This window comes from Mauremys reevesii, linkage group 4, assembly GCF_016161935.1.
Source record: "Mauremys reevesii isolate NIE-2019 linkage group 4, ASM1616193v1, whole genome shotgun sequence".
NCBI lineage: Eukaryota > Metazoa > Chordata > Testudines > Geoemydidae > Mauremys > Mauremys reevesii.
In genome coordinates this window covers 9,518,422-9,532,709 of record NC_052626.1, presented here as the reverse complement: position 1 = coordinate 9,532,709, position 14,288 = coordinate 9,518,422, and the positions used below count along the sequence as shown (strand labels likewise).

The 14,288-nt window shown below is 43.4% G+C and overlaps 1 protein-coding gene across 8 annotated transcripts in view; it reads right to left on the bottom strand.

Moving 5' to 3' along the window:
• CGRRF1 (cell growth regulator with ring finger domain 1) overlaps positions 1 to 14,288 on the bottom strand; it is a 29,690-nt gene that overhangs the window by 295 nt on the left and 15,107 nt on the right. The window contains exons 5-11 of one of the 8 annotated variants that reach the window (XR_005597931.1): positions 11,801 to 11,908; positions 8,774 to 8,982; positions 6,158 to 6,315; positions 5,317 to 5,452; positions 4,860 to 4,955; positions 1,582 to 1,665; positions 361 to 1,150 (exon numbers count right to left, since the gene is read on the bottom strand). Coding sequence is in view for 3 of the 8 variants with exons in the window: in XM_039536567.1 (XP_039392501.1) it covers positions 8,635 to 8,982; positions 11,801 to 11,908 (456 nt within the window). In the remaining 5 variants the exon portion in view is untranslated. The other 7 variants (XR_005597930.1, XR_005597929.1, XR_005597928.1 and 4 more) reach the window with 7 other exon arrangements.

Below are 14,288 nucleotides of genomic sequence, written 5' to 3'. Positions count from 1 at the left end.
CATTGCAAGGGAAATTCATGACACTGTCTAGGCCAGGGGTGGCCAACCTGAGCCTGAGAAGGAGCCAGAATTTACCAATGCACATTGCCAAAGAGCCACAGTAATACCTCAACAGCCCCCCATCAGCTTCCCCCACCCCACTCCCAGTGCCTCCCACCCATCAGCAGCCCCACTGATCAGCGCCTCCCCCTCCCTCCCCACACCTCCTGATCAGCTGTTTCATGGGGTGCAGGAGGCTGCGGGGGGGAGGAGTGAGGGCACGGCAGGCTCAGGGGAGGGGGCGGGAAGGGGTGGAGTGGGAGCAGGGCCTGTGGCAGAGCCAGGGGCTGAGCAGTGAGCATCCCCCGGCACCATGGAAAATTGGTGCCTGTAGCTCCAGCCCCGGAGTTGGTGCCTGTACAAGGAGTCGCATAGTAATTTCTGAAGAGCCGCATGTGGCTCCGGAGCCACAGGTTGGCCACCCCAATCTAGGCCTTGATTTAAAGTAATTAAACTGTATGGAGCCATCCCTTAAAGGGAGAAAATGATTGCCGTAAATCTTACCATCAGGGAGATAAGGACCTCCAATGAATGCACCCGACCCCTATTTTTCAGGAGGTTTATATTTGGGGATATGAAATCCAGTCATGAACTCTGTTATATGAAATGTACTTTCCAACAACTCCCTATACATCCCACACGAAAGATCCATCTCACAGACACGCTTATGTATCTGCATGTAACACGCTTTAGTTTTCAATACAACTTGCAGCTAATTAAACAAACATGAAACATTCCTGCCAACAAAATGGAGCCATCTGTTAATCCTATAACTCAGTCTTAATAAATGGTCAATCAAAGAATCTCCCATTTCCTTACGTTGGTGCTGACAGAACTCATACAGTTATAACGGGTTGACAAATGGCAACTGGAGCTGAGAGGATACACCATCTGCTGGGTTTGCGTGCACATCTTGCATAGGAACATATTACAAGGGATAATAAACTATATTCATCAATAGAACAATGAGCTCAAGACAGAATGCCTAACATCAAGAGTTCGCTCATAGTTACATAGCACTGTTTTACCAATGGCTGATCTGGGGTTGGGAGCTACTCCTATGAAGTTTTACATTTTGCCACATTTGTGGAAATACTAATCCATTGCCCTTCTGCAACACAAATAAAGAAAGAAAGAATTATCACTATTAGTAATAAACCATTGTGCCTATCATCTGAGGAGCTCAGGACACTTCATAAACACTAATTAATTAACCCTCACAATGCCCTGGTGAGATACAAACCCTTATAAAAACAAATATGGGGCTCACCCACAGTAGGAACCCAAAGCACTGCCGTGCTATTGTTATACCGATGCACTTTTAAATCATGACTGTAGGTGTTTATGGCTATTTTTAAAACAGAAGTGTTATTGTTACATACAAAAGAAATACCCTGGTGCATAACTGGCTGGAAACAATCAGCTCAAGTGATGCATCACTACGGCCCAGATTTTCCAAGGTATTTACGTGCCTAACTCCCATTGGTGCCCAGATAGTAGGAAAAACTTTCTAATAGGAGTTAAACGGAAACAATTGCTCACCTCCGATGACAGCATATCTATGTACGTAGATGTGTACCATGGTGTCCATCACATCAGGACCCACATGTCTGATCTCACTAAAACCTAACATTAATAAAAATATTAGTACCTGGATAATAAACTAACAAACTACAGAACCTCCTGCCTTCACTACTGGAATGGAGGACAGGGAACGGTTGACCAAATGCCAGGGCTTTCCGTTTAAACAACTTTGTATTCTGAAATTAAAATATATACTCCATACAAAAATGTATACCGAAGAACTACAGTAAAAGAATAATCAACTTGCAAAAACAACAAAGTCAGAAAAAGCAACCTTAACTCCTCCCCATGGTGCATTATGACACAGTCCTTAACGTGATCACATGCTATTTTTTCCTGAAGGATTCCTGTCTCATTACATGTGCAATTCAACCCCATTGAGAGAGTTGGCAAAAGGTCTGGGCCCCACTTAAGTCCCCTGGAAGCCTTATTTTTGTGAAGATTTAAGTTTCAGGGGTGCATAAACCTTATTCTTATTCTGTGAACAGGGCTAACTTTCACCCCCAGTGCCCAAGTGGGATGGGTTCCTAATTTATTTTTATCGTGTGGCCCATACTTCATAGCCTGCAATCCCTCCAAATCCACAGTGAATGAGGCAGTGAACTTATGAATTATTTTTCTATTATTAATGATGATTATTATTTCTGTTCTGGCAGTACCTACACGCCTCAATTGTGCACCAAGGCCTCCTGGTGCAAGGCACCTTACACACACAGAACAAAAACACAGTCCCTGCCCTGACACGCTTGCAATCTAATATCAAACAAGCGATGAAATGGAGAGAAGGAAATGCCCGGCGAGGGGGAGCACATGGAGATGGTGAGGCGGTACTTGTCAGCAGGACAGGCTGTGGTCACAGTTCACCTATTGCCAAATCATTGTCAAGTGGTTGTTTTGTTAACCCCTACCTCATGGACCAGAGTTCCAGCCTTTCACGGCATGTTTGTCTCTGCCATAAGCCCATGGTAATTCATTGGCATAAGGTTGCTCATGAGAAGTGGGCTACTGACGTTTAAACAAAATGAATAGACCAACCGGACATACAAAACACCCCTCACAAAAATGTTCTGGACAGCTCTCTAATACGGTGATCTACGCAATCCCTGATTAAGAGAAGGTAAGGAAATATGGGCTCTGATGCATTTATTTAAAGAGGGGGTGTGTCATATTTTGAGCTTCCAACTTCAACGGTCCCCCTAAATTTAATCACAGATGTGGGCCCCGAGTGTGCCAACACTTTTGCACGTGCTTAACTGTACCCAGCTGAGGAGACCCATAAAGTCAAGCACGTGCATGAGTGTTTGCAGAATTGGGGCCTTCGTGCCTAGGACATGCCTGGTAGCGATATGGCTAACTCCCATATCCTCTCACCATGTTGACACACGGAAGTCTGATTTTTCAAAATATCCCCAGTCAGCTCTGCTGCTAGTGACAGCGGCTTGTCTGAGGATTCGGAGCTGAATGTGGGTATGCTGCAGGCAGATGGGCTTGATGAAACAAGACGCTGATCTCTCCTGAGGCACTGTTCAACCGAGCACTTGAGTCCTTGGGCCCAGCTGTTCCCGAAGGACTGAGAAATCTGCACAGGCTGGGAAATCATAACAGCCCCTTTGTGCCAGCAATTCTCTTGGGAAGCTTGGTCCACTCTATCCTGGTAAACAAATGAGGGTGGCACCAAGCACAATCAGTGCTTTCTTAATTAATTATTAATTAAAGACTGGTAATGTGCTTGGCACTGTACGAGACAGAGAACAAAGGCCGTCCCTGCTGCAAAGTGGTTATAATCTAAGGGAGAAATTCCATAGGAGCTGCCAGTCTGGATCACCCACATAACCTATCCAGTTGCCTGTCTCTGATGGCAGTTAACAGCAGATGCATCAGAAGGCAGCTGTGAGATAATCCGTCCTCCACTCAGGTCCTTCAGCTCTTTAATAGTTAGATATTGTCTTAAGTCCTGAAGCAGGAGGTTTAATACACCTTTCAAAATCTGTGTTATCATGAATTATTATAACTGGATATGCTTGATATTCATATAATTATCCAGTCTCGTTTTGAATCCTGTTAAGTTCTTGGCCTCAATGACATCCGGTGGCAATGAGTCCCACAGTCTAATTGTGTTGTGTTCTCCCTCTTTATCAAAAGTGGGGTTTTTTTCCATGATAAACTGTTGACATTGTCCAAAATTTTCATTTTGGGTGAAAATTTTCATATTTTTTATTAAAAAATATTCTTGAACTAGTTATTGGGGGCGTTGTTTGTTTGTTTGTTTAATAAAAACTGGGCTCGGATCCTCAAAAATGCCAAACATCATTTTGATAAAAAAATGTGGAAAAAGTTAGATTAAAAAAATCCCTGCAAAATTTCAAAAATGTGAATAATTTGTCTATTCTGAATCCTTTCAAATTAAATCAATGTTGAAATTTGAAACTTTTGTTGTAAAACTAGTTTTTAACCAGTTCTACTTCTGGTACGCATAGGTCTGCACAGAGAAGCAGGGTGAGTGAATGTGACTCAGTGGAAATAAGAAGACAAGACCCAGTGAGGAGCCCAGCGGAACGAATAACTTTGAGCGACATTTTTCCGTTTTGTGAATGCCTGGTAGAAGTGAGGGTTAAAGAGGGTCTTGGCCGTGAACAGACTATTAACTAGACCAGCAACTGGGAGAGGAAAGCCACTTTATGCTTAGGAGGCAGAGTGCAGATGGGAGATAGAGACAAGATTGTTAAATCCTGTTCTGCAGAGACCTCTCACAGAGTTTGTAGCGAAGCTGGATACATTAAATTAGGACTCACTCCTGTTCCATATTGCCAGGAATAATGCCTCTTTGCACAGATATGGAGGCTGTTTTTCAGTTACTCCTCAACAGGGCTGCATAAGTGGTGGCTGGCACTTCTGCGTGACAACAGGCACAGAAGGCACAAACAGCAGACTGGGCAATGCCATGCTGGATTTCCTCACAAATAAGACCTGATGCTCACATGTGTAAGACTCCGAGGACTGCCTACATTGGTGCCCGTGCGTTCAGCTTGAATCTTGTATCACATGTTGTTCACCCTAAGGGTAGGTGTAGACAGTAACATGTTTATACACCCCCATTCATGGTAGATCCTGCCTCTCCAATATCCAAGCTCAGCTGACCCTCGGCTACTCTCCAAGGCACATTCCTTGCACCAGATGGAAAACTCAGCAACAACAGAAGCAAGCCCATGGAACCAAAGCCCGGCTTATCCACTCACTGTGGCAGTCAGATGATGGGGTAGGATGCCGGCCAACGATCGGATGTCTGATGGCCTTCCACATGTGTCCAACACAAACGGGGACATTTCTCCTCCCTGGCAGCACAGAGGTTGTTGTTACATATCCATTAGGCTGTTTGCTTTTCCCCCCCTCAACTATATTCTTGCACATCTTCTCGAGGAAAGTAAAAGGCTGAAGGCATTATAAACAGGACACGTTTGATTGCAAAAAGCCATGGCAGGTGATTACTTCATTTTAAATTCTCAGTCTTGATTGTAAGGCATCATCCAGTCTTAGGACTTGTTAATAGGCAACTTTAACTGTATCTGTTTAGAAACGGACCTAATTAAAGTAGTGCAACCCCCTCCTTAGTGTGGATGCAGTTATATCGCTGTAAAGGTGTCTACACCAGCATAGATTATTCCCATAAACGTATAGGAAAAAATGGTTACCTACCTTTTGTAACTTGTTCTTCGAGATGTGCTGCACACGTCCATTCCAATTTAGGTGTGCGAGCGCCCCGAGCAGGGCTGTCGGAGATGTTTCCCCTAGCGGTATCCGTTGGATGTGCTGTCACTCGAGGAAGAATAAGCTAGAAGGGTGTAAAGCACCTGTACACTGGTATAACTGCATTCTCTAGAGGGGGTTGTACTGCTTTAACTATACTGATTTGTAGAGTGACAAAGGTAAAGTAGTACAAACCCAGCCCTTATATTGCAGGAAGGGCTCATGTGTGGTCTGATGGGCAGGGCACTAGAGTGGGACTCAGGATGCCTGGGTTCTCCTCCCAGCACTGGTACTGACCATGGGCGGCGCGTGGCATAGGTAGGGGAAGGCTGTGCCTCCTCAAAGAGCCTGGCGTGGCTCTGCCCACCCTCTGCCCGGAAGACCCCCTCCTGCTTGCCCTAATGCCTTTCCCCTTTGGCCCCAGCCCAGGCAGGCGGGTCACTCATCTTCAGGGAAGCGTTCTGGGGCTGGGGCCAGGGTTAGGGAGGCCATGGCTGGCCTGTGGCTGAGACTTGGGGTAGCTGGGGCCTCCGAGTGCTGAGGGGCCCCTGGGCAGTGGGGCTGTGCTGCCCAGCACTGGTGGGGGGTTGCCTGCCCTGTGCTTGGGGGCCATGCACTGCCTGGTGCTTGGGGACTGACTGTCTGGCACTCTGGGGTTGGGAGCTGCCGTCACCGAGCCTGGCAAGTGGGGGGGGAGGACAGGACTCTGGGCTCCGGCGGGGCCTCAGGCAGGAGGGGTGGGAGCTAGCCTCCCTAGGCCGGCGGGTCACCAGCCGCCCATGGTACTGACCTACTATGTGTCCTTAAGCAAGTCAGTTCACCTCTCTACACCTCTATTTGTATTCCTGTCCTTGTCTATTTAGATTGGTAGCTGTTCCCAGCAGGTTATGTGTATTCACAGCACGCAGCACAATGGGGCCAGATCTCAGCTGGTGTCTCTGGGTGCTCCTGTAAAATAAATAAATAGCCCCTGAATCAAGGAAGAGAAGCTACCTGTATAATCAGGGGGTAAGGGGCTGAGGGGAAACACTCCTTGTGAAAAAACAACAACGAGGAGTCCGGTGGCACCTTAAAGACTAACAGATTTATTTGGGTATAAGCTTTTGTGGGTAAAAAACCCACCTCTTCAGATGCATGTCCAAAAAAACCAGCAGCTGTAATGCAGGGCACAGGAGGCTCAATGTTCAGAGGGGCTAACCCTGCCCAGGGAATCTCAGACAAGTGGCTCTGGGACACTGCAACTTTGTCTCTGGGAGCGCACTGAGGGATGTTCCCATAGTCAATACACAGTTAAATTAGAAATAACAACACTTAGCATCCAGCCAGCACTTTCTACTTTCAAAAACTCTTTGCAAACATTATTCAGTCCTCACAACACCCCTGGCTATTATCTCTGTTTGATACATGGTGCAAGTGATGCTTCCTTAAAGTTACCAATGGAGTGTCGGGGAGCTGAGATTAGAATTCTAGAGGCAGTCCCAATACTCACTTTAATAAACCACGCCACTTCCTAATAAATCACAGGTGGCCTAGTGCATTGTCTCTCAACCTCCCAAAGACCTTGAGGGGGAGGGATAGCTCAGTGGTTTGAGCATTGGCCTGCTAAACCCAGGGTTGAGAGTTCATCCTTGAGGGGGCCACCTGGGGCAAAAATCAGTACTTGGTCCTGCTAGTGAATGCAGGGGGCTGGACTCCATGACCTTTTGAGGTCCCTTCCAGTTCTAGGAGATTGGTATATCTCCAATTATTATTATTACTACCACCCATGGCTTCTTGGCATGACCTTCCAGCTCCCATAATCCATTCCAGCCACAAAGGTTTTTGCATTTGGAGTCATGGCAAGAAACTGCAGATAATTTAGGGCTCTGGATTGGGGACTCCTTCTGTGCACAGTGCTCAGCTTAAGGGCAGCACCAGTAAAAGAGGCTGGGAGATGCCTCTTGAAGCCAGGCTTTCCCTCCACAGAGTGAGTGCTGTGTGGAGGGAAGGCAGAGGCCTGAGAAGCTGCTCTGGGAATGGAGGGGCTGGTGGAGCAGTGGCAGAGCAAGGAGGAGGGAGCAAATTTCTCCTTCTCTCCAAGCCCATCTCCCATAGTGAGGGTGGGAATTTGTTATTTTTACTTTGGTGTCTCATCCCACCAGAGGAGAAGTCCTGGCCTAGAAGTTACATCACCCTGAATTACATTAGTCTGTCCTGTATTAAAAAGTGAACAGCATCATTTCTCTTCTCAACACCCATTTTTATTTTATTTTATTTTTTTGATAGAAGACAATTGTGTTTTCTGCTGTCTTTCAATGAAGGATATGGGAGAGTTGGCAAACCCACAGACTAGGCTGTCCATGTCATGGAACAGGACATGCTGCCAAACTCACATCATCTACAAAATAATTAGTCTCTTCTCCTTGCAAAAGTTAGCCCTTCATAATCCATAGCTGTCACACTAGCAAGAGTTAAAGGCCTAGCAGTGCAGTGTGGCAGGCTATACACAGTGGGCTCACTTAGATGTTCTACATGCTTGATAGTCAGTAGGAGCCTGAGGTAAAACTCACTAACATCAATGGGAATATTTCCAATCACTTCGAGGGGCTTTGGATCAGGCTGCGTGCACACAGAAAATCTCTTTCAAAGCAGCAGAAACAAAATACAATTACAGGAGGTCCATTCCCACTAATGTCCTGAATATCCTTAACTCCCAGTAACTTCAACAGGAGTTGAGCAGCCCAGCACTTCCCATGGCCAAGTTCATCAGATACAAAATAAATACATACGGATTTATACCGAAACTAAGAACAGATTCTTAAATATTTGGTTTCCTTCATTTTTCATTCTTTAAAGTGCTAAATATCTAAATTATACAGGATTACAATTATATTTTTTTCTAACTTCACATTTAAAAACCTATATATATAGGAAAAGTACTTTTCAATTTCAGTTGTATGTAAGCCTTTGTTCTTTTCTTTTTAATGTTTAGCTCAACTAAATCTACTTGTCAAAATAATCTCTAATACTTCATGAACATCCAGTCAACAGTTAGCAAAAAACTCGTTCTTCATACATCTCCTACACACTTCTTCTGGCCATATTACCAGTGCATATGCAGTGTTCCAGTAACTGTATGCAGTGTGGACATGAAAAGGATGCTTAAATTGGTCTAGTAACTAACAGCAAAACCATAAAGTTACACTGCAGATCCTCCCATGGACAGAAAATGCTTTAGGTTCTACACCACGCATTTGAGAGTACAACTGGATAATTCTTGGCTTTCCACTAAAAGTCTGCTCCGTGGGGAGCATCCTGGAAAATGTGTTCGGGTTCATCTTGATCTTGCTCCTTTTTACTGCAAAGTGGAAAAGATTCTTGAACAAACTGCCTACACATTGGACACTGTTGAAAATATTTCACACACCCATCGCACAGACACGTATGCCTGCAGGGCAGGAGGACCCAGTTCACTGTTCCATTTTGGCAGACGACACAGTCTTTACTGTTTTCCTCATGTAATTCTGATTCAACTTCGGCCAGTCCAACCTTTTCCAGCAAGCTTTTGTCAGTGCTGCTCTCTCCAGAGGCATTGCTCGAGGGCGGGACACTGTTGCTTGCAGACATGAAGAGTTGCTATGGACAAAAAACACACAACCAAGTTTCAGCAGAATTCAGTAATTGCACATTGTCATGTGATCTACAATAGAGCAAATGCGAACTAATGGGGCCTTTCTTCTCTCTACACACATGCTTCCTATTAAGTTCAACACAGGACCAAATTCAGCTCTGGAGTGAACGGACACAACTCCCCTGACTTCAGTTATGTATATTTTGGGAAGATAAAGAGGTGCAGAAACACTAAGGGGAAAATTAGAGATAAGGGACCAGATCCCCAGCTGCCACAAATCAGTGTAGTTCATGGACTTCAGTGGAGCTATACAGGTTTACAATGGATGAGGTTCTGGTCAAGGCTTTGTACTTTCTAGCATGCTGCTCCATATGCCTGGAGTTATGTCCCTAACCTCTTCTACCAAGCGCTTACTCTCTCTCTCTGCCTTCAAATCCACCACATTTTATCATCTCTTGTGCTTTCCTGTCTTATTTCATCTAGACTGCAAGCTCTTCAGGGAAGGGAATAGGTCTTTCATGTTTGCAAAGGGTCTGTGTTTGCAAAGAACTACCTAACACCTATGATGCTATACAAACATTGTGTGTAAAACAACAGCATCACCAACATATGTCAAATATATAATTCCAAGGCACTGGAAAAGGAACACCCGACTCATTAAGAGAATGGGTAACACTGAAGTCTACATTAACTTCCTAAAGTGTCCAATTGCAAGGGGAAACGGAACTTTTTGAAGATATCTGGGTATTGACCTATCTGAATGGAAACCTGCTCTTATATTCTATTCTAAAAAGCAGTTAGAGTGTATATCTATGTATATAAACAAATCTGTACACACAATTCAAAATTGTAGTGATTATGCAGATCCATTATTATTTGTTTATTGCCAACGGTATGTTTGATGCAGTAATAATACCCCCACCATAAAGCATACAGGGATTTTTTAGGGTGGGTTATGTGGAGCAAATATCTACCACACAAATTGCTGGACTTATTGAGATAAATCTATTCATGGTTTGAACTTCAAGTCAACTGAATTCCATCAAGGAATGAAGTTGGCCCATTCTTCATAATTCATGGATACTATATAGACATTATCTGTATATTAAGTATACTGTATTTTACTAAAAAAGAACAGGAGTACTTGTGGCACCTTAGAGACTAACAAATTTATTGTAGCATGAGCTTTCGTGAGCTACAGCTCACTTCTTCGGATGCATAGAATGGAACACACAGACAGGAGATATTTATACATACAGAGAACATGAAAAGGTGGAAGTATGCATACCAACAGGAAAAGTCTAATCAATTGAGATGAGCTATCATCAGCAGGAGGAAAAAAAACCTTTTGAAGTGATAATTGAGATGACCCATAGAAGGTGTGAGGAGAACTTAACATAGGGAAATAGATTCAATTAGTGTAATGACCCAACCATTCCCAGTCTCTGTTTAGGCCAGAGTTAATTGTATCTAATTTGCATATTAATTCGAGTTCAGCAGTTTCTCTTTGGAGTCTGTTTTTGAAGTTTTTTTGTTGCAAAATTGCCACCTTCAAGTCTGTCACTGAGTGATTAGAGAGGTTGAAGTGTTCTCCCACTGGTTTTTGAATGTTATGATTCCTGATGTCAGATTTGTGTCCATTTATTCTTTTGCGTAGAGACTGTCCGGTTTGGCCAATGTACATGGCAGAGGGGCATTGCTGGCACATGATGGCATATTATCACTTTGGTAGATGTGCAGGTGTACGAGCCCCTGATGGTGTGTCTGATGTGATTAGGACATCCAAATCTGACATCAGGAATCATAACATTCAAAAACCAGTGGGAGAACTCTCTAACCACTCAGTGACAGACTTAAAGGTGGCAATTTTGCAACAAAAAAACTTCAAAAACAGACTCCAAAGAGAAACTGCTGAACTTGAATTAATATGCAAATTAGATACAATTAACTCTGGCCTAAACAGAGACTGGGAATGGTTGGGTCATTACACTAATTGAATCTATTTCCCTATGTTAAGTTCTCCTCACACCTTCTATGGGTCATCTCAATTATCACTTCAAAAGATTTTTTTTCCTCCTGCTGCTGATAGCTCATCTCAATTGATTAGACTTTTCCTGTTGGTATGCATACTTCCACCTTTTCATGTTCTCTGTATGTATAAATATCTCCTGTCTGTGTGTTCCATTCTATGCATCCGAAGAAGTGAGCTGTAGCTCACGAAAGCTCATGCTACAATAAATGTGTTAGTCTCTAAGGTGCCACAAGTACTCCTGTTCTTTTTGCGGATACAGACTAACACGGCTGCTACTCTGAAACCTTGTATTTTACTGTTATACTATAAAAACAAAGACTTTAGAAGTTATCATAAATTATTGTCAATATCCACTTTCAGGATACTGATTTAATGCTGCACACTGGGCCCAATCCAAAGTCATGGAAGTCAACAGAAGCACTCTCATTGACTTGAATGGGCTTGGAACAGGCCCATTCTGAATACTCTCTAATATTTGCAGCTATTATCCCTGTCAATCTGTTACTACCACTTTGACAAATCAGGAGGGCCTGGGGTTGCCTGGAATATAAATATATAAAAATAAAGGATTTCTGTAGGAGAGTTCAGACATTTTCAGATACGAATGTAGGTTGCATTGTAAGTCTGCATGGAACTAATTTAGTGACAAGATAAATTTAACCATCATCCAGCTCCTTGCATAATAACAGACTAAAAAAACCAGATACTGTACCAATTTAGGGTAATTGTAATCTACACAAACTAAATGAACATTGCAGTCAGAGTGAAGTAAGACTCAGAACACAGCTTACCTTAAGGTCATGAAATTGACCTTGGGCCAGAAGTAGATACTGATATAATATTCTGCAGGAAAGTCTGTAACTCTCATCAGGAATATGAATTACGGACACCATTGAAATCTAAAAACAAAGGTTTTATTTAGCACTATCTACTTCCTTGTTGATTTATATACGTGCAGTGACATGCACATCACATACAAACAATAGGGAGTCTATTAAGCGATTAGACAAGGTAAAACAAGTATATGGTTCAGTTTATGTCTCTTCATAGCCTGTTTAACTGTTTGTCTTGTGTCTAAGGGTTGCTTACGGTACTGTCCCAGATAGCTGTTGAACATGTGATCAAACAGACCAATCCAAGCATCAGATTCTACAGCCACTCTGTGCTGCGTAACTTCTTCTGTGGCTAATTCACAGCGAAGATTATCCTACTACTGCTCCCAGCTAATGGACTTGGGCCCAACCAGAAAAACACTTAAGCACATGTAGTCAAAAGTAGACAAATGCTTAAATATCTGATGACTGTAACCTCTTTGGACAGAGGCTGTCTTTAAGTTCTGTGTTTGTACAGCACCTAGCACAATGGGGTCTTGGTCCAGGACTAGAGCTCCTAGATGCTACGATAATACATTACTGTTTACTATTGTATGTGCCTCCTGCTGGACCTCTGCACAGCAATGAATTTCATCCAGAGAGAGCATGACTGAAATTGTGACTCGCTCTTGCACAGGGGCACACAAAGAGGGGGTGAGGGAGTGAAACTCCTCGAGTACCCAGGAAAAGCCAATCACAGTCTGGCCTTAAAGAACCGTAAATAGTACAAGTCCAATATGACTTGCTCTTCTGTGGCTGGATTCTATCCTGCCTTGGACAATAGCAGCGACCAGCTAAGTTCTGACTGCAGAATGTCTGTTACGGATGATGTAAAGGGAGAACACCTCCACTGTCACTTTCCTATTTGTGTTCTCCTTGCTACCACAAAACACTCAGAGGTTGGTTTTCAGATCCCGGATGGCATTTAGAGGTATCATCATTCAGCCTGTAAACAGAGCAAATACAGGACATAAAAGTCACTGAGAAGGACAAGATATGGAACCCGCAGACTGATTTTTACAGTCACTTTGCCGACAATAATAGTATTTTATGCTTATGTATTGTGTTCAAGCCAAGAAGACAACCAACCAAGCAACCATAATGGATTGTAAAGAAGAGAGAAGCCCAATATTATTGCAAATTCCAAGGCTCTCGGAACAACGAGGAATCTATAAGATGTTTTTTGTTTAAAGTTATTTTACAAGCTTGGGGATCAGACATGCACTTAGGATACCTCTAGTTAGCTAATGGAAATATAAAGCATGCAGAGATTAAATGAATTAAAGATATGTATTTATACTAATCACATTGACTATCCCCCAGGGCTAGCTATAGCCTCATTTTTTAATCACAGAATATTTTACATCTTAATAGTGATCCATTTGTTTAGTTTTGGAATCAAGATGTCCCTAATACTCAGAATGACAGATTTGGTATTAGATAACAAGAATTTAAGAGTCAACAGCCCCAGTTCTATTAGTGCAATGACACTGTGTCGATTTGCAATAAGCAATGATTATTACATAGATCCCCACTTAATAAATGGGACCTGGTCTACAGCTGCATTATCAAAACTATGTTTTAATTCACAAGAAAAAATATATAATAGAACAGTAGAATATATTGAGTAGTATCCCTTAAAATAGTACGCAAACCCTCTGTGGGCATATATATACGCTGCAATTAAAAATCTACAGCTGGCCTGTGCCAGCTGACTCAGGCTCATGGGGCTTGGGCTGCAGGGCTGTTTCATTGCAGTGTAGACTTCTGGGCTCGGACTGCAGCCTCACCTCTGGGACTCTCCCACCTTGCAGGGTCCTAGAGCCTGGGCTCCGGCCTGAGTCCCAGGACCCTGCGAGGTGGGAGAGTTCCAGAGGTGAGGCTGCAGTCCGAGCCCAGAAGTCTACACTGCAGTGAAACAGCCCCACAGCCCAAGCCCCATGAGCCTGAGTCAGCTGGCACGGGCCAGCCATGGGTGTCTAACTACAGTGTAGACATGCTGTTAAGGTTCTCACTATCCTCTGTGTTTCAGAAGCTGCTAAAAAACCCAGGAGAAGCAGCAGTGTATATAGATTCATAGAGTTTAAGACCAGAAGGGGCCATTAGTCCTGACTTCCTGGATATTACAGGCTGTTAAATTTCACCTAGTTACTCCAGTATTGAGCCCAATAACTTGTCTGACTACAGCATAATGTGCATTTGGCTTAATCATATTTTCCAGAAAGGCAACCAGTCTTGAAGACATTAAGATATAGAAAATCCACCACTCCCCTTAGCAGATTTAACCATCACCCTCACTGCTTAACATCTGTACTTAATTTCTAATTTAAATGTCTCTGGCTTCAGTTTTCTAGACACTGGTTCTTGTTGTGCCTTCTCCACTACATTAAGAGCATTTTGGTATTTT